The sequence below is a fragment of the Acinonyx jubatus genome, chromosome D4 (genome assembly GCF_027475565.1).
Source record: "Acinonyx jubatus isolate Ajub_Pintada_27869175 chromosome D4, VMU_Ajub_asm_v1.0, whole genome shotgun sequence".
In the NCBI taxonomy this organism is placed as follows: Eukaryota; Metazoa; Chordata; class Mammalia; order Carnivora; family Felidae; genus Acinonyx; species Acinonyx jubatus.
Window position 1 is genome coordinate 27,310,869 of NC_069391.1, and position 19,350 is coordinate 27,330,218.

At 37.3% G+C, this 19,350-nt stretch overlaps 1 protein-coding gene across 3 annotated transcripts in view; it reads right to left on the reverse strand.

Annotated features, from left to right (window-relative positions):
- Nucleotides 1–19,350, reverse strand: part of SLC44A1 (solute carrier family 44 member 1) — a 199,223-nt gene that overhangs the window by 72,505 nt on the left and 107,368 nt on the right. For all 3 annotated transcript variants that reach the window (XM_027034754.2, XM_027034753.2, XM_027034755.2), the window contains exons 5-10: nt 19,011–19,104; nt 11,232–11,401; nt 9,188–9,277; nt 3,506–3,645; nt 1,414–1,600; nt 74–239 (exon numbers count right to left, since the gene is read on the reverse strand). In XM_027034754.2, the coding sequence (XP_026890555.1) occupies nt 74–239; nt 1,414–1,600; nt 3,506–3,645; nt 9,188–9,277; nt 11,232–11,401; nt 19,011–19,104 (847 nt within the window). The remainder of the gene's footprint in view (nt 1–73; nt 240–1,413; nt 1,601–3,505; nt 3,646–9,187; nt 9,278–11,231; nt 11,402–19,010; nt 19,105–19,350) is intronic.

A 19,350-nucleotide genomic window follows, 5' to 3' on the forward strand; every position in this document is an offset into this window, starting at 1 on the left:
AGCTTCCGTTCCATTTCCTTCAAGCACAATCACTCAGATGATCTTAAGTTTTCCGACAAGTATCAATTCTCACCTGGTAAAATAGTAGGTTACCACAGCTCCTGCCACAGTCATCTGCTGACACGCTAGAATAAATTCACTGATCCAAATCAGGCCCACCACATGGTACCACCACATATACTGCAGAGGCCCAGAAACTCTGAACTCCACAAAGCCTTGGTCATTCTGAACAGCGCTGCCTAGGAAAATATCCAGGAAGGAAAGAAGAAGCACATAAAGTACAAACCAAGAAATATGGCTATTAAATATAAGAGATGAAACTAATTTCCAAAAATAGGCCCCTTCCCCCAAACCACAACTTTATGACCACAGTGCTCTTTAATTAACAGACAAAATTACTTATCACTTGAAAAGTTGTGAAGCCAGACATTGTACAATTAAGCATTTTGTTTTCTCCAAAGGCATCATATAGCTTTTAAAAGGTGTTCTATTTGAATATAGTTCCATCACATCAGTTAATTTAGGCATGAATTTTCAAACTTCAATTTTTTTGGAGCTATTTTATTACTCTTCCAATAATTATAGACCTAAGTTATTTGCAAAATACAGAAATTAATATTATATTCAATTGGTAAATGCATGCTGAATGGCCAGAGAAGTTACATACAAACTTACTACCCTTACACCACTCCTCACAATTAATTCCATTTAAGTGTAAACTTTGATATATTTTTTATATGAAATTTATTGTCAAATTGGTTTCCATACAACACCCAGTGCTCATCCCATCAATGCCCATCACTCACTTTCCCCTCCCTCCCACCCCCCATCAACCCTCAGTTTGTTCTCAGTATTTAAGAGTCTCTTATGGTTTGCCTCCTTCCCTCTCTGTAACTTTTCCCCCCCTCCCCCTCCCCCATGATCTTCTGTTATGTTTCTCAGGATCCACATAAGAGTGAAAACATATGGTATCTGTCTTTCTCTCATATTAAGAGTGGCTCCAACAAGTCTGAGAGTCTAACTCTGAACAGTATCATCACCAGGAATTCTACCTAGGTTCAGATCTTTTCCAAACTAGAGAATCCCAAGGAAGTAAGTTGATTTGGACCGTAATGGGAGTTTAAGGCAGTTCCAGAGAGCTCTGCATTCATTTGTTCATCTTAGAATCAATCCAAAAGTCTGAATCAGTACTGGAGTTTACTTCAAAGCCATGAACTGGTTTAGATCTACTTTGCTAGGATGATCTAAAAATCATGAATTAGGGATGGGTTGTTGAAGAGCCATAACCACACTGGTTCTGATGGCTGTTAGACCTGGGTCAATAAATGTCTTAAGAATTATAGCTGATGTTTTAAAATATTTTAATGCAAATCAAATTCATCACTATGAGAAAGAAGCAACATAACTTCTTACCAGCGGTGCCAAGAAAAAGAAGTGTCATGATCCAGTATGCCCAAAATAAGACAAGAGCAAAGAAAGTCCAAAAGGGTTGGAAGACTAGTAGCGGCAAGTGAATGAAGACCTTGCCAGCCACGTGGAACAAGGCGATGGTGAGAGCGACACGTTTGCGCATAACCAGCATTATCAGGAACAAGAGAACCTGTACGGAGAGAATGCAGAGAAAGGTCCCAGTTATCGCTATAAGCAGTAAAAACAGAAACTGAAACAGGGTGGAAATTCCTTCATTTCAAATCAGGGAAGGATTATTCTCTGAATCCCAATAATACTTTATCCGTCTTGCAGCACTTAGCATCCTCAACTGAATATTGAAAATGTTCTTAAAGCAGCACACAAAAGGATTTCTCAATGTATTAATAAGTCTTTCGAGTTCTTCTACCTTTCCTTTTCTACTCATTATGAATCAAAATGTGTTGTTTGTCCATCAAGATGAGGCTTTTAATTTATTTGAATACATACATGCTTGTCACTATGAAAATAGGGGAGAAGACCATATGCCATGACTACAAAAGCACAGGAGGTATTTGTACCTCATTTCCTTTATCAGACCAAGAGCTCCTAGGGGCACCTGAGTGGCTCAGTCGGTTAAGCATCTGACTTGGCTCAGGTCATGATCCCACACTTCGTGGGTTTGAGCTTCGCATCAGGCTATCTGCTATCAGCAAACGGACCCGGCTTGGGATCCTCTGTCCCCCCGCTCTCTGACCCTCCCAAACTCATGCACGCACGTGCTATCTCTCAAAAATAAACATAAGAGGGGTGCCTGGGTGGCTCAGTTGGTTGTGTCCGACTTCGGCTCAGGTCATGATCTCATGGTTCATGAGTTCGAGCTCCATGTCTGGCTCTGTGCTGACAGCTCAGAGCTTGGAGCCTGTTTTGGATTCTGTGTCTCCCCATCTCTCTGCCCCTTCCCTGCTCATACTCTCTCTCCTCTCTCTCTCTCAAAAACAAATAAAAATTGCACTGTCTCTCTCTCTCTCTCTAAAATAAAAATTAAAAAAAAAAATAAATAAACATAAGAAAAAAAAGAGCACCTACAGAGCACAGTCCATGTCACATTTACCTCCTGCCCACCCTCATCATGGTCTGAGTGACAGCAGGTGAACTGTACTTAAAAAAAAACAAAATTGTACTGTGGGACGCCTGGGTGGCTCAGTCAGTTAAGCACCCGACTTCGGCTCAGGTCATGATCTCACGGCTCATGAGTTCGAGCCGCGCATCAGGCTCTGTGCTGACAGCTCAGAGCCTGGAGCCTGCTTCAGATGCTGTGTCTTCCTCTCTCTTTGCTCCTCCCCTGCTCACGCTCTGTCTCTCTCTTTTTCTCTCTCTCTCTCAAAAATAAACATTAAAAAAAACTGTACTTAAAAATGATTAGTAAATATTTATATAATAATAACAAACAAATACCTTTTGGCACCAATGGTTTTATGGTGGCTTCATTTTTTACTTCTAAAGCTCAACTAAAAGCTTGGGATTGGTCCAAGAAGTGGTCTGAGATTGTGTTCCTTTTTTTTTTTTTTTTTCAGAGAGGAGAAGGAGACAGACCAAAGATATAAATACATATTATTTAACCACATGTTCATTAGTAATTTACTGTATAGTGCCCAGGCAGCAAAGATCACTTTTATTTGGAATAATGTTGTTAAAAGTTTAAACAGGAAAAAAAAAAGTTTAAAGGGAAAACGTGGGAAGATAATTAGCAAACAGGTAAATGAAACGATATGTATATTTCTTAACATACTTTAGTAAAGAAACCCATTTTTTTAAAAAGGAATTGTATTATGAAAATAATATGTTCTTCCTAACAAATGATAATGTGAATATTCTAAGTGAAAATCCTCTCTCAACAAGCGGGCAGTACAGAATAAAACGTTCCATTAGGAAAGCCTTCTGAAGACTCTTTAGTGTTCCATACCATGGGGCAGTTTTTATCTAAGGGAGATCGGGGTTAGGCATGCAATAGCCAGAGGTGAGTTTCTGCTTCATTAATGATCCCTGTGAATAAAAACACAAACCTAGAAGATAGCTGGCCCAAGCCCATACTCACTGTGAACACTGTGGCTGAAATGGCATAGATGAGGAGAGCCCGAAGATTGTCTTCAGCTATCTGAAGCTGTTCAGGAATAACTGTTTCTTTGGGAGACTTTCTTTGCTTTGCATACAGCCACCATAGTACACCTGTGCCACCTGGGTTCAAAAAACAATTGTTTTGGAAATAACTAGCACAAGAAAATGTGTTAACATTAATCTTCACTTTCCTGGACCCTTCCTACATAACACCGGGGGACTAACATAGCAACAATCCATTTGGCTGGGAGGTGTGTGGCTGTAACTTTTTGCAGGCATAAGGGGAGCTCCATTTACTCCATTTTCATCATGCACACTAGGTTACTAAGACATCTTTCAGTGTATCAAATAAACATCCTTCAACTGTATCTATTATTGGCTCTGAAGCTCAGAGAGAGCCTACAAAGACAGGCACCCCGAGAGGAACTGATCATAAAGAGACTCAGCACCTGTTGAGAGCTGGGGAGTTTGTACGAAGCAAGTAAGGGTCACAGAAATCAGCAATGAAGCTGAGGAAGGCAAAGATCTTTTCTATTGGGCCATCACAGAAACCCCCCTGCCTCGTGCTGAAACAGTTATGCAGCTGATTCAGTACCAATGAGCAAATGAAGATCAAAGAACTGGTTCCCACCAAAAGTGGGAAAAAGATAGGAAATCTTTGATAGCTTAATAGAAGTGTGTGCCAGAGATGGGAGTTGTTCTCCTCATCACTGGTTCAGAGTCCAAGAACTAGACAGAAGAGGGGGGCAACCCGCCTCCACAGAAGAGGGTTGCATCAGACACCTTCATTCTGAGTGCCCAGAGCCATCTAGGTACTGGGGACAGAGCTGTGAACAAAACCCAGTCCCCACCCTTGTCCTCCATGGAGCTTATACAGTAATAAGGAAACAAACAAACAAACAAACAAATAAGGAAGTAAGTAAAAATAAAGAATATGAAGTCTAAGAAAAAAAGTCACTTTTTAATAGGGATAGAAAGTGCTGGGGTTGGGAAAGCATTGTGAGAAGATGAGTAAGCAAGGTCTCAGTGGTGAGATGATATCTGAGCAAAAGAATCAAAGACAGGGAGAAAACAATCTATAAAAGTATCTAAGGAAAGGGGTGCCTGGGTGGATTAGTCGGTTGAGCCTCTGACTTTGGCTCTGGCTATGATATCATGGTTCGTGAGTTTGAGCCCTACATCAGACTCTATGCTGACAGTGCAGAGCCTGCTTCAGATCCTCTGTCTCCCCACCCCCACCTCTCTCTCAAAAAGAAATAAAAACATTAAAAAAAAAACAAAAACAAACAACATCTAAGGAAAGGATGTTCCAGGCAAGAGGTGATAGCAAATTCTAAGATGCTGATATGGGACCATGCCTGGCAGGAGAGAAAGGAGGAGGGCCACTGTGGCTACAGCAACTAGCAAGGGGCAGAGTAGGAAGAGTGGTGGGCTGGGGGGCACCGGGCACCAGATCATACTGTCAGGCCTTGTAGGCCACGGTAAGGAAATGGAAGATTCAGAGTAAAGATATGTATGTGTGGGCAGACAAGATAAACGTCTGGGAGAAGACAAATAGGGCTGAGATCTGTGCAAATCAACGTGACCTCCACCTGCGCTCAAGTAAACACTGAATAGTGTCAAAGGGAAATTCCAACTCTACCTGGTGGCAAATAGCAAGCGAGAATTATTTTCTACTGAAGATGAGTAAACAAACTTCAACAACCACCAGTCTATGAAAAACATTTGAAAAAGGGAAATATTTCCATTTTGAAATCTTAAAGAAAATTGTAGCAGCCTCAAAAAAATGGAATAAAATATGTTCTCTGCAAACAGGAATAAAAAGTGAGGAGAGGAAAGGCAAACAGAAATGAGAAAGAAAAACAGAAAACAGAATGAGCTAATAATGAAGACATCAAGGAGGATACTGTCCACAACAGCCACAGCAGGCATCATTTATTAAACATGTAAATCTGTGTCGGGGGGGCACCTGGGTGGCTCAGTCGGTTAAGCACCCAACTCTTGATTTCCACTCAAGTCATGATCTCGAGGTTTTTGAGTTTGAGCCCCGTGTCAGGAGCTGCACTAACAGCATAGAGCCTGCTTACGATTCTCTCTCTCTCTCTCTCTCTCTCTCCCTCTCTCCCTCTCTCTGTCTCTTCCTCTCTCTTTCTCTTTCTCTCTCTCAAAATAAATACACTTAAAAATAAATAAATAAATAAATTTGTGTCAGGAACCGTACAACAGATGTGACCAAAGTGAATCACTATGATACTATTAAGTAGGTAATACAAGTCCCATCTTATATGTAATAAATACAATTGAAATTCAGGAAAGTTAAGTAACATGCCAAATGTCACATACCAAGTAAGTGGCAGCACTGGAATTCAAATCTACTTTTATTATAAAAAATTCTCCATATATTATAAACTGAATGTTTGTGTCCCCATAAAACTCATATATTGACATCCCAATCCTTAATGTGATCGTTGGTATTTGGAGTTGAGTGTTTGGAGGATGATGAGGTCATGAGAGTGGAGCCCTCATGAATGGGATTAGCGCCCTTATAAAGCAGACCTCAGAGAGCTCCTCCCTGCTTGCCCCACGTGAGAACATAGCAAGATGATGGCTGGATACAGGAAGCCAGCCCTCGCCAGATACCGAACCTGCACATGCCTGAATCTGGCCTTCCTAGCCTCCAGAACTGTAAGAAGTAAATGTTCCCTGTTGATAAGGCATCCAGTCAATGGTACTTTGTAATAGCAGCCCAAAGTGACTAAGACACCATCACTAGAACTGGATACAAAGGTCACAAGTAGAAATGAAAAGAAATATGGCTGGGAGAAGGAAGAACCGGAATAATAGAAAAAAGTAGTCAAGTACAGAACCAGCAGTGAGGAAAACTAAATCAGTGATATGGAAGATACGCTTGAAGAACACTTCCTGAATACAAGGAAAATGTTATCAGGATTAAAATGATAATTTAGAAGATGATAGCAAAAGAATGAACAATGGTCCTAAGAAGAAAACCACTAGAACAGAAACAATAATCAAATACAGAAATAAGAAAACTTACTTCTGTGTTGGAAAATATCTGCCCCCCCCAAAAAAGAGATCATAGGCAAACTTAAAGATTCAGAACTAGATAGAAACTTTAAATTATAAGAATAAGTTAAGGGGTGTCTGGGTGGCTTAGTCGGTCAAGTGTCTGATTCTTGATTTCAGCTCAGAAATAAAATTAGACTGGTCTCCAAAAAGTAAAGTACAGACACTGGGAACGTGTTGCACCTCAAGAATTTTACATGCAACAGATTCAATATTCACATATAAGGCAAAAATAATCTTAGATAATCAAGAGTTGAGAAAATATATGACCCACAATTGCTTCGTGAATAAGTTACTCGAATTCAGATTCTCGTCAAAACAGAGATGAACCAAAGTTAAGAACTCAAGAATGAAGTTTTACAAAAATAGTTCTCACTAAAACTAGGACAGAAGAATGTAATAAACTTAAATGTAATTATGAAACATTTCAAGGCAAAGCAAAAATTCTTTAAAAAGGGTACAATGTATTAAATAATATTTTAATTTTAAAATACCTGATTGCAAAAACACAGATTATTTGGTAACAGTTATAAAGTGGGACAGGTTGGAAAGAAAGAAGTTTATGTTGAATTTAAACGAGGTGGAGGAAAACTCAACACATACTCCTTCATTTCAGCCTTTAAAAATTACAGAATTAGAAGTTATTTAATTTTTTAATGTTTATTTTTGAGAGAGAGTGTATGAGCGGGAGAGGGGCAGAGAGAGAGAGAAACACAGAATCCAAAGCAGGCTCCAGGCTCTGAGCTGCCAGCACAGAGCCCAGTGCGGCACTAGAACTCACGAACTGTGAGATCATGACCTAAGCCGAGATCAGACACTTAACTGACTGAGCCATCCAGGCACCCCTAAAAATTATAGAATTTTAAAATTTTATAGGATAGAATTCTATAGAATGAGCCATTCAAAAATTATAGGATTCTAGATTAAAGAATATTTTCTGAAAATGTGTAAGTTATCAACTGTAGAAGTAAAAAATAAAATATATGTTGGGGTGCCCAGGTGGCTCAGTTGGTTAAGCGTTCGACTATTGACTTTGGCTCAGTATCTCATGGTTCATGAGTCAAGTCCGACATCAGGCTCTGCTCTGGTAGTGCACAGCCTGCTTGGGATTCTCTCTCCCTCTCTCTTTGCCCTTTGCAACCCCCTTCAAAGTAAATAAATAAACACTAAAAAAAAAATTACTAAAAAATACACACACACACACACACACACACACGACATATATATATGCCATCCAAAGCAAGGGTGACAATAACCAAAGAAAGCACAATCCATATTGTAAAGATAGGGAAAACAACATAAAAAAGCACAGACTTAAGGAAAACATAAAAGAGATGACATCAGTAAGACCAAACATAGCAGACAGGATCATAAGTGTAATGGGGACAAACTCCCCTAATAAAAAAGTTTCACAATGAGTTAAAGTATTTCATTTTAAAAAGCAGTGAAAAAAAAGCATTAAAAAAATATATATGTACATGTATATATATATCTGTATTATATATATGTATTCTGAATACATTATATATATATATATATATAATGTATTCTGAATTTCAAGTTGCTAATAGTGGTCAACAGAAGGGAAGTAGGGTTCCTGAAAAATTTAAAAGCAAAAGTAAATTCTCTTTAAAGAAAAGAGGTGGTATGTGAAAATAAAACTTTTTTCTTTTTTTATATTTCTATTTTCTGCCATAGAAGTAGTTAGATACCATTAGTAGGTGTCACATTTATCATTGGGAGGGGGGAGAAATTATTATTTTCAAAAAAGACAATAAACATACAAATCCCATAAGGTTTCATTAGAAATAGTAAAACAGGGGTGCCTGGGTGGCTCAGTTGGTTGGGCATCCGACTTCAGCTCAGGTCATGATCTCGTGGTTCATGAGTTTTGGCCCCACGTCCGGCTCTGTGCTGACAGGTCAGAGCCTGGAGCCTGCTTGGGATTCTGTGTCTCCCTCTCTCTCTGCCCCACCCCTGCTCATGCTCTGTCTCTCTCTTTCAAAAATAAATAAACATTAAAAATTAAAAAAATAGTAAAACAAAAACATTAAACAAAATAGAATGCCAATAGAAAAATGAGTAATGAAATTTTACACACATAAAATTATCCTCCCAGAAATATTTTAACCAGAAAGAATTTCAACACCTTAAAATGGTAGATTCAGGCCTTTAAAAAGTCCAAGATAAAAGCAAAGGGGTCCCTTCCTCTGCCAGGCAGGGAACACTGAAAGAATCAAGTGAAAATTAAAGAACAAGAAGCAGAACAGAGCCTCAATTGCTTTTTTTTCCCTCTTGGGCTCTTCTCCCCAAACTGACACTGACAGAAAAATGTGAGCCCCCTTTTATTCCAAATATGCCAATGACTCTGCCATTTTATTCCATTTAGTGATCTCACAGTGAATTAACTTCAGTGTAATCCACTCACCAGTCTTTTTATAGTTTATAAATGAATTCACAAGGCTTACAAAAGGAAAATTATTTAAAGTAATCAAAGTGGTTCTGCACTGAGGGACTGTTAAGAGCAAACTTCACTCTCAATTCTAATTACTAAAAAACAAAGGAAGAAGCAGCTTACCAAGTGAACCCAGTATGACCAAAATTGTTAAGATCCACACAAGTACTCTTGATATATACCTGATTATCACCATCAAAATCATGGAGAGAACTGCAGGGAAGATAGAGAACATGTAGAATATTATTTTAAAACCCTGGAAAACACAAAGAGAAACTCTTTCAATTGTTTTCTCCTAGGAATATAATACGTTGCTATTGACCAGTTCAAGACCCCAGTTTAGGGAAGAAGGGTAACTAGCTACTTTTGCATTTCTGGTACTCGAGCCTACGTGCACCACTTGAATTGTGTCACTTGGAAACTACAGGCACCTAACTGTGGGTTTATAAATGACAGAAAAGAAAACATGCAAATGCACATGGTGACTCAAAAACAGCACAGAACTGTTGTGGATTCACCACGGGAAGACATTGGAACTCACATGCAAACATACATGCTAACACACAGAGTGTAGAGAAGGATGTGTCATGTTGGTGATGAGAAAAATTACCACACATAGACAGAGATCAGTTAAACTAGCTACACTTCCATGTGTAATCCTCACATTTCAAGACCAACTTCTCTAACAGTTGGTCAATGAGCTAGACAGTATTTTATCTCTTTCTGGTCATTTCTCTTCTAAAACTCCAAGAGATGCTCTGATCCTACAGAATAATATTCTGAAGCCTACGGAGGCCCAAATTCCTCTGACCTTAATTTTCAACTGGTGTCAGGGGTCCTGATTGGTTGAGAGACTCTTCAAAGAAAAGCAAAGCTTAGTTTGAGTTATTTAGCCAAATGCCTCTACCCATCCCAAGCTAAATTCCAACATGCTAAAATCTGGAGTGAAAATCTTAAAAAAGAAACTGGGAAGATTTGACCTTTGCATGGGGAAATTCATTTCTGAAATCATAATTTGTTCATCTTTAATCATCTAAAGGCCCATTTCACAAATAAATTCTTAAAGATCTTAAGCCTCAAGAGAACCATTCTAATAAAAACTGGAATCCCAATGACTTAACATTATTATCACCAGTTTTAAGGTGTTTCCCCCCCATCCCCCCCCGCCTTGGTCAAAGTATTCAACTATTTCAGAAACCAAATAATTTTTTCATAAAGCCAGACTAGTAGTCAAGATTTTTCGGGCCATTTGCAAAGCCAAATAAATGGTTGGGATCTGTGACTGGGTAACATTATTAAGGTACTCACTTTTGCAATAAATGTACAGGAACCAAAAACAGATGGGAGCGTTTCAAATATCACAGAAATAGCTTTTCATATGGACAGCATTATTTCAATTGAGTCAAGTACTACCTAAGCAAAAAGAAAATACTCTCTAATGACAAGACGGAAATACAGCTAGTCTTCTCAAAGACTATAATTGTTGTTAACAGGTATAAGGTATAACTCATTTCACATATATAATGAGATAGTTGCTTGGTTCCTACCACAGTTTACTCCTCCCAACTAGAAAGATCTATAGATTCTGATATGGCTACATATAGTTCTAGGATAATGTAGGGAGTTGAAATAACATTTACCTAATTATATTATCTATTGACAATAAAACTCAATGGCTAACAAGTGGAGATTTCCTAATTTTTCCAGCAATACAGTGACATCATGAACTGTAGCAATGAAAAAAAAAACATATTTCAAAAGTAATCTATCAGAAATCTATGTTCTTTGATGGAAATGTGTAAGAGAATATGTGGCCTCCTTTCATAAGCCTTTGGAATCATAACTGAAAACAAAGGGGTGTTGATTCATTAAGAGAAGCCTCCTCCTATCATATTAAAGGTTATTAGAGACAGTAACCAAAGTCTGGGAAAACACCAGTTTTCTCCAATGATAGAAAAAGAAAGGAAATTAGTTTCAGATATATAAATATATATATATATATAAATATGTATATATTTATAACTATATATAATCTGAAACAGTTATTTTGGCTATGGGAAGTTAAACATTTTACAGGTATCCCCACTGTATTCATATTTTGGTTAAAAGACAGAACAGTCTTCTACTGCAGTACTATGCAATAGCTAATAATGAGAAAAACAATTACCTAGTGATAACAAGCAAAGTCCCAATATAATTTCTTTGCTGGTCATTACTCCACTAATCAGCCTGTGTAAGACACTATTGTCACTGACAAAGGTGATCAGGGCCTCTGCAAACTTGGCATAGCAGGAAATGTTCACAGGAGCACAGCGATGGAAGAATGGAATAGGTGCACTGGTGACACAAGAAAAAAAAAATCAGAAAAAAAATTACTCCTACTTAATATAAATGCCACATCAAACACACAAATGAAAGGTGATTATGACTGCAATACACTCCACCCTCCACACATCATATGGGCGCTAAGAGCCGTGAGCTTAATGCTATGAAGATGACTGTCATGGGCAGGGATGCGAATCTTGCCACAGGCCTTATCAAAGAGGGTGGAGTGCATGTTCCAAAGAAGACATTACCCTCCCCTTCTGAAAAGAAACACACACACATATACACACACATACGCACATACAGAACTACCAAAAGCAAAACCAAACACTTAAACTCCTCAGCCTGCACATCTATCAGTCAAGGGGCAGATGACAAAACTTAAGGAACATATACTTCATTGAGCTGAAAATGAATTTTTGCCATAAGCTATTTAAAAATAGAAAACACACATGCTTTTGCTTGAAATGTGCCACCAGTAATAGAATGTTTCCTCTATCAGAACAGCATACAGAACCTTGCATTAAAAAAGGTGTTTGGGGCACAAGCTTAATAATCCTCATATAAATTAATCATGCCAAGACATCAACATACAGCATAATGTGCAGCTAATTAAAACAATAACCATGGATACTAATGTATGGAAACACGAGGTTAATAGTACAAGGGCAAAAAAACAAAAATTTGTATCTAAAGTGATGGTTGTATCTCTGTACAAAAGATATATACATAAAAATGAGAACAGAAAAAATATAAATAAATGAAAAATCTCTGATTCGTTAAGGTCATGGGATTCTGAGCTGTTTTCTTTCTATATATAATTTTTATTATAAGATTATTTGTGTTCAAAAAAAAAAAAGACGTAATCCGTTATTATCAGGTTTACACTGACCACAACTCTTTTTGTGAAGGAACATAGTTATGTGTGAACCATGACATAAGTAAGTCTGGTTTGTTATAACATATTCTACTTTAGCCTTCGAAAGTATGGTATGCATCTGATCAATGAGAGATTCTAAAAAAGCTCTATGAACATGCCCTCAGTTGTGATTTGAATGAATTCTAAGAGAGTCCATATGTAGATCCATACAGAAATACACACTTCTGTGTGCACTAAAATTTAGCTATCACTAACATAAATCTCATATTTTCAGAATTATTTGTGGAACTATCAGTCATAGCTCTAATATAACACCGTTGGCTGGAATGATATAAGTATGCTCTCATTTTTGGTTGGCACTGTATTTTGTATCAAATTAGTGGAGAAGAGTCTACAATTGGGCACCAAATTCCAAAGTTTCTGATCTCAGCAAGCAATTTTGTATGACCTGAAGCAAGACACTATCTTCGTTTTTCCTTCCTCAAAAAACAACAAAAATATTTTTCAAATAAAAATAAACGTGTACTATGTATTGATTTTCCTTAAATGCTGGTAAATGAGCATCACTGGGAGTAAGAGTAGGCAACATCTTCCATCCTGTTGAACTTCATGGAACAATAATTATAAAGGTCTAGTCTTACCTTAGTTATGCTTCAGCAAAATGTATCCCCCCAAAATGATGTGACACTATGATAGAAATGTTCACTTAAAAAAGAAGTGACTCTTGTGACTTGTGGGTGTATTTGTGTATACCTCTAAAATGGTGTTGGTGAAAGTTAATGTCCAAGATTCAATATTTTGTCAGAAATTGCAGAAAGTCAGAGCATTCTTAGTAGGGCTTAAATTACAGGCATGCAAGTCATTGTTTTTGACCAAATTTGTTTCGCTAATGATATAAAAAGCTATTAAATTACAGAATACCTTTAAGTGAAATGGATTTCGTCAGAAATATTACAGGAAAGAATCAAAAGAATTAACCATAAGTTCATAGTCAATGGAGGCTAATGTGGGACACATTAGCTTCATTGTGACCTATGACTGTTTTTCTTCCTGATGCTATCTAGATAATGTCCCTGACACTTTAATATCCCTGTCTGAGGACTTCTAACCATATTTTTAACTGAAGCCTCGTTCTCTATCCTTTGAAACCAAAGTCCTCTCTGTTCCATGGTTACCTATATCTTCATCTGCTTTACTTATTACCCTATCATTTCTGATATAGCCTCTGTTTAACTCACTTGCCTCCAACCTTGAACATAAAATGTATCTCCCTTAAGGATACTGATGTCATTTTCTCATTTTCAACATCCACCAATTTTCTTGGCCCTGCTGTTTCTTTTTTCCTGTCATATAACCACAAGTGTACCTTACCCTCTGTCCAGAAGCAGCTCCACCTGTATCTCCCATATACTAACAGGATTTGAATATAGTTTTATACTCAAAGAGACATACACGACATTTCTAAAAGAGAGCAGAGCCTGTTATAACAGAAAGAAAACTGGCCTTGACTTCAAAAGCCCTGGGTGATCCTCCTAACATTACATAGCTTCAGGTCACTCCATCTCTCTTTCTCAGTTTCTCCATCCGTTAGCTGAAAGGATAGGAGTAAGACCTCTCTGAGTCTTTGAAGATGATGATGATGATGATGTTGATAATGATAACTGTGATAGATCCCAGCCATAAGTCAGTAATTCTAAATTAATAGGAGCAGATGCCCAGTAGTGTTTGTGTTTTTCTGCTTTTCAGACTTATAATGAGGATCGATGGTTTGAAAAGGGAAGGATTATACTCTTAAAATTTGAATCTTTCATTCCTATTTAAGAGGAAATGCTGAGCAATATTTGCACTCTTACCCTTTCAAGTCATTTTTATACTATCCATAAACACTTGGCTAATTGGAAAGAGTGCTTTTACAAGTCTCCTTCAAAGGATTGAAGCAAAGTAACAACGGGTCCCTTACCTTATAATTTAATCTATGTTGGTTTAAAGAAAAACCTGACAGCTCTACATTTGAAGGTATAAAACTAGTACAGGCAGATTACATTGTCTGGCTGATGGCCAAAATGGTCAAGTGGTAAGGAATATCAGAAATAGAAGACAAATAAAAGAGAAGGCAATGTGTGGTTACAATTAAAAAATCAAAGTTAAATACTTAGTTAAAAAATTTTTTTTAGTGTTTACTTATTTTTGAGAAAGATAGAGACCGAGTGCAAGCGAGGGAGGGGCAGAGAGAGAGGGAGACACAGAATCCAAAGCGGGCTCCAGGCTCCGAGCTGTCAGCACAGAGCCCGACGCGGGCCTTGAACTCAGGAACAGTGAGATCATGACCTGAGCTGAAGTCGGACGCTCAACCGACTGAGCCACCCAGGCGCCCCTAAATATTTAGTTTCAAAGAGAAAGCACTACGCTCCCTGGTCATTCATTTTCTCTACTGTTTCCCAAACAAAAACAACTTAATTAGCCATGAGTTTTTAATACTCAGATGATTTTCTTGTTAAAAAATCTAAGTAATCATGGCATTGAAATGGTTTGTCTTATATTTTACCATTTAAATCCTATGTGATACAATGAATTTGAGTTAGCTGATTTCATATACCTCTCAGAAAGTAATACTTCTATGAGATCTTTTCTACTTTAGTATCTAACCTAAATGACACACCCTGTGCTTCTTAATTAAGAGGACAGCATAAAGAATTCTATTTATAGGAAGTTCCTCTGCCTCTTGAAGCCCACAGAATATTGAATCTTTAAGAAGTCAATGTAGTCCTGTTAGGAACTGATGCTGTTTCACATTATTGAAACATCAGTCAACAAGAACAAAATGAATTTATAATGAGTCTTTTAAAGATTTTTAAAAATTAGCCACTCAGAGGAAAATTGTATCTTACCTTGGCAAACATACTGTCCATTTGCCTTAAGTCCAGACTATCATAGCTAATGAGCTCCCTCAAAATATGATGACAAACAATGTATTATCTCTTGTCCATAGGCCTTCAGAAGTGAAGACAGGAGTTTGCATCTCCATTATCTTAAAATCTCAGGTTATAAATAAGCAATTACACATGATTTCTAAGGAAAAGTTTTATTTAAGAAAGAGTAACATAAAGGATTCTGGCAATAGCTCTATAGCACAGAAAACACAGCAAATAAATAAAGACTATAATGGCAATACTCATTGGTTTTTCATACATTTCATTTTATTTATTTTCTCACTTTCATTCTTGTACTCTTTTTTAAAATTTTTTAAAATTTTTTTTAAGTAGGCTCCATGCCCAATGTGGGGCTTGAACTCATAACCTTGAGATCAAGAATCGCATGCTCTACTGACTGAGCCAGCCAGGCTCCCCCACCTTTTTTTTTTTTTTTTTAACCAACTGGTGTAGGACTTTGTCTTGGGGAAGACAGCAGAGTAGGAGGGCCCTAAGCTCACCTTATACTATGGATACAACTAGAAAACGCTCACATCAGGGTAAAACTAACTGCGGTATAGACTTCACAAGATCTTAGATTAAAATTATGATTCCCAACGATTAGTTTTGTGGCTTTGCACAACTTATTTAACTGATCTTCTACTTCCTCATCTATAAATTAGGAACAATATCCTTATAGGCTTTTGTAAGGACTAAATAAGACAATATATATGAGAAACTTAATATGGTGGCTATAGCACACAGCAGATGATTTATAAATGCTAATTAATGTTGAATTCTTCATTTTAAAATATGTGCAGATAACACTTTTTTTCTTGGCTATTGGTTTCTCATTTCCATATCATGCTATTAATTCTCCAACACCTAATATCCTTACTGGCATCCAGAAGTATCCAATAAATGGTGAATAAACTGAATTTATGTAATCTGTTTCTACCACTGCAATTTTGTCTAGCTATACCTAAACCTTTAAGCATTTTAAGCATAAGGGCTAGCTTGTGCTCCCTACTGCTACCATGCTTGGCATGTCATCAACAGAGAGTTATGAATTTGGATAAAATATGGCCCTTTCCAGGCATTTGCTTTTAAAATTCGAAAGCTCATTAGGAATAGTAACCATTTGGCAATTACGTGGTGTGAGTGTTTTATTGCAAATTAGTTTACAATGGCTTTTATCTAAGAAACAGGCATTGCTTTCAGTTGCAGAGGGTCCCTGGGAACCCAGGAAGGTTAGGGGCAAAAGGGGAGGCTCTAGAGGTTGACAGAAATACTTACTCCTTAAGCCAGATGTCAAGCACAATAATGGATGCTTAAAGGGGCACCTGGGTGGCTCGGTCGTTAGCGTCTGACTTCGGTTCAGGTCATGATTTCGTGGTTTGTGGGTTCCAGCCCTGAGTTGGGCCCTGTGCTGAGTTCAGAGCCTGGAGCCTGCTTCAGATTCTGTGTCTCCCTCTCTTTCTGCCCCTTCTATGCTCATGCTCTGTCTCTCAATAATAAATAAACGCTAATTTTTTTTTTTTTTAAATAATGGATGCTTAAAACATTGCCTGTTTAATTCTTACAACAATTCCATGACAGAGGTATTAACATTCCCATTTTACATAAGAGAAAACTTGGTTCACAGAGAGGTTAAGAGACTTGCTTGAGCTGGCAAAGAGAAACTGGTGACACAGAATTCACCCCCAGGCCTATCTGGACTTAAGGTTTAGCTCTTTCTGTCCCACTAGGGCACTCCTCAGAGGACCACAAAATAGATAGGAACCATGCTGAAGGCCACTTGCCTCAGCACAGGTTTGCCTAGTGCTAGTCTTTTAGTGTATACAAAAAAGTCACCAAAACAGTCCCTATTTTTTTTTTAAGGACAGAGTTTCTTAAGGACAGAGACTAGATCTTACTTATCTTTGGAGATTTGGTATCTAATACTAAGTGTGGAACATGGTATTGCCCCAAGTTTTTTATTAGAACAAATTCTTTGTTTTTTGATCCTTATACTTTGCTTGTCATATGCTAAATGATGATATTTACAAGGTCCTAATCTGACTTCCTTCTATCAACTGTTATTCGCTTTTACTTTCCAACAGGCTGAGTTCAAATTAAAGTGGTAAGATACTTTTAGACTGTAAGGTACTAAGATTAGTGAAACATGGGGATATATAAATAAGTATAAACAGTATACAGTCAGGTTTCTGATGGCATAGGGTCATCATTGCTTCTTGGATTACTGAGACATTAGTAGATGACCTGTGAGAAGCCCAGTCTGTCCATGTCTAAAACCCAAGCCCCTAATACTATGTTTCATCTTCAAAGTGAATGTCCTTAGGACACCTTATGTGAGATACGTGAGTTATATACAGCCAAGAATGGAACACCTGAGATAGATACCCAGGAACAGGCAGTCCTCAACATGGTAGAGTCGGAGGTCATTGGTGCAGGAGGATTTACCTGACCCCACCCATATTACACAGGGGCATCCTCACATCAAGGCTTTCAGGTAATCCTTTCATAACATGTTTACGCCTTAAAATGTGACTCTACACTCAAAGTATGCATTTAAAACAGGCTTTTAGCAGTTGAGTCGATAAGAGGACAGAGCCTTTCTTGTTTTTACATTGATAAATTTTCTCCAGTGACTCTATTCAAAGGACCTCCTTTTCTTTACTGTCACAGCCTCCCTAATAGTCTCAATGTTCATGAATGGAGTCTCTTTACCAATTGGTCTAAGCCCAGAATTTATAGGCCCTACTTACTATCTTTTTAAAACAGTTCCTTTATTTTTATTTCCATAGGCTTTACATTTTAATTTCAATAGCAACGTGACAAGACTAAAAGAGCTGGAAATCAACTAAAGTGATATTATTCCGTTGTTTACTTTTTCAACAGAAAATTTCAAATTTCACTCAAGTTAATAAAGCACAAGTTACACCCATAAGCAAGCCAAAGGAAAGCAGACATAAGATGGGTCTCAAAATGTTAACCTGTAGCTTGCTGTCATATACTAAGATATAATAAAAATGGTCTCAATTCAGTATTCCTAGTGAAGTTGACGCATGTCATACATGGTTAGTGATACACACTTAAGGTTCTCAAGATCAGACATGTTCCAAATCCTACGCCCCTAATTCTGAGGATATATTGTACAATGCTTGCAAATTTGTTTCCTTGTTAAAAAAAAAAATCTGTAATTTTAAAGCTGGCTTTATTTATAACTACTGTGAGATCCTTCCAAATAAAGAATATTTCTTGTCTCTTCTGTGCATCCATGGTATGCAGTAGGTACTTAATAATAAATATTTGTTGAATAAGACCTTGGATAAGATGTGGCAAACAGCGTATTATTATAGAGAATGTACCTAAAAGATGTAGCCTGAAATAAAGGATGGAGAATAATCTGGCATATTTTTTAAATTTACAAAGTCAATTAAAAAATAATCCCTCTAAGTATTACTGGAATCAACTTCAGAGAATCTTTGGAGACTGTGAGACGTGGCTTCTAATTTCACTGCAGATTTTGTAATGAGTCAGCAGTTCTCCACACTTAAAAAGTATGGCATAAAAAAAAAAAAAAAGTGAGCCCCCCAAAGAAATTTAAAATATCTGAGAATGAGAAAAGTTGTTTGTCTCTGTGTGTGTTTTAAGATATGAAACACATGTTGTCATTTCTACTACTACTTTTTACGTCTTGTTATAAAAATAAGTACTGGTCATAAGCAACAGGTATCATCAAGTGACTTTTCTCTCAGAATAATATATACAGTTTAAAATCTATCTACAAAAACAAATTCACAAGTTAACAAAATACAATGAAAGTTACCTCGCTGGAACTGGTAGTTTGGGGCAAAGAACAGAAGCTTTTGAAGATGTAGTATATTCAGAAGGCTTTAGGTTGTAGCTACACAGTGCTGAGCCTGTTGAAAGAAAAGCTGTATGTTAGCTGGCAGAACAGAGCCTAAATAAATTCTCCCATGGATTCACTGTAATTTCATTTTGTATGTTAATATCAACTCAACATATACAACTTTTAAACACTAGAATTAATAAGAATCTGACTTGGTCTTTAGCATCAGTCCTCAATCATTTAAAACTAATTTCTCTCTGGCAATTTATGTACAAAGTTTAATAATACTCAGGGTAATAATAACAGTAAGTACTAG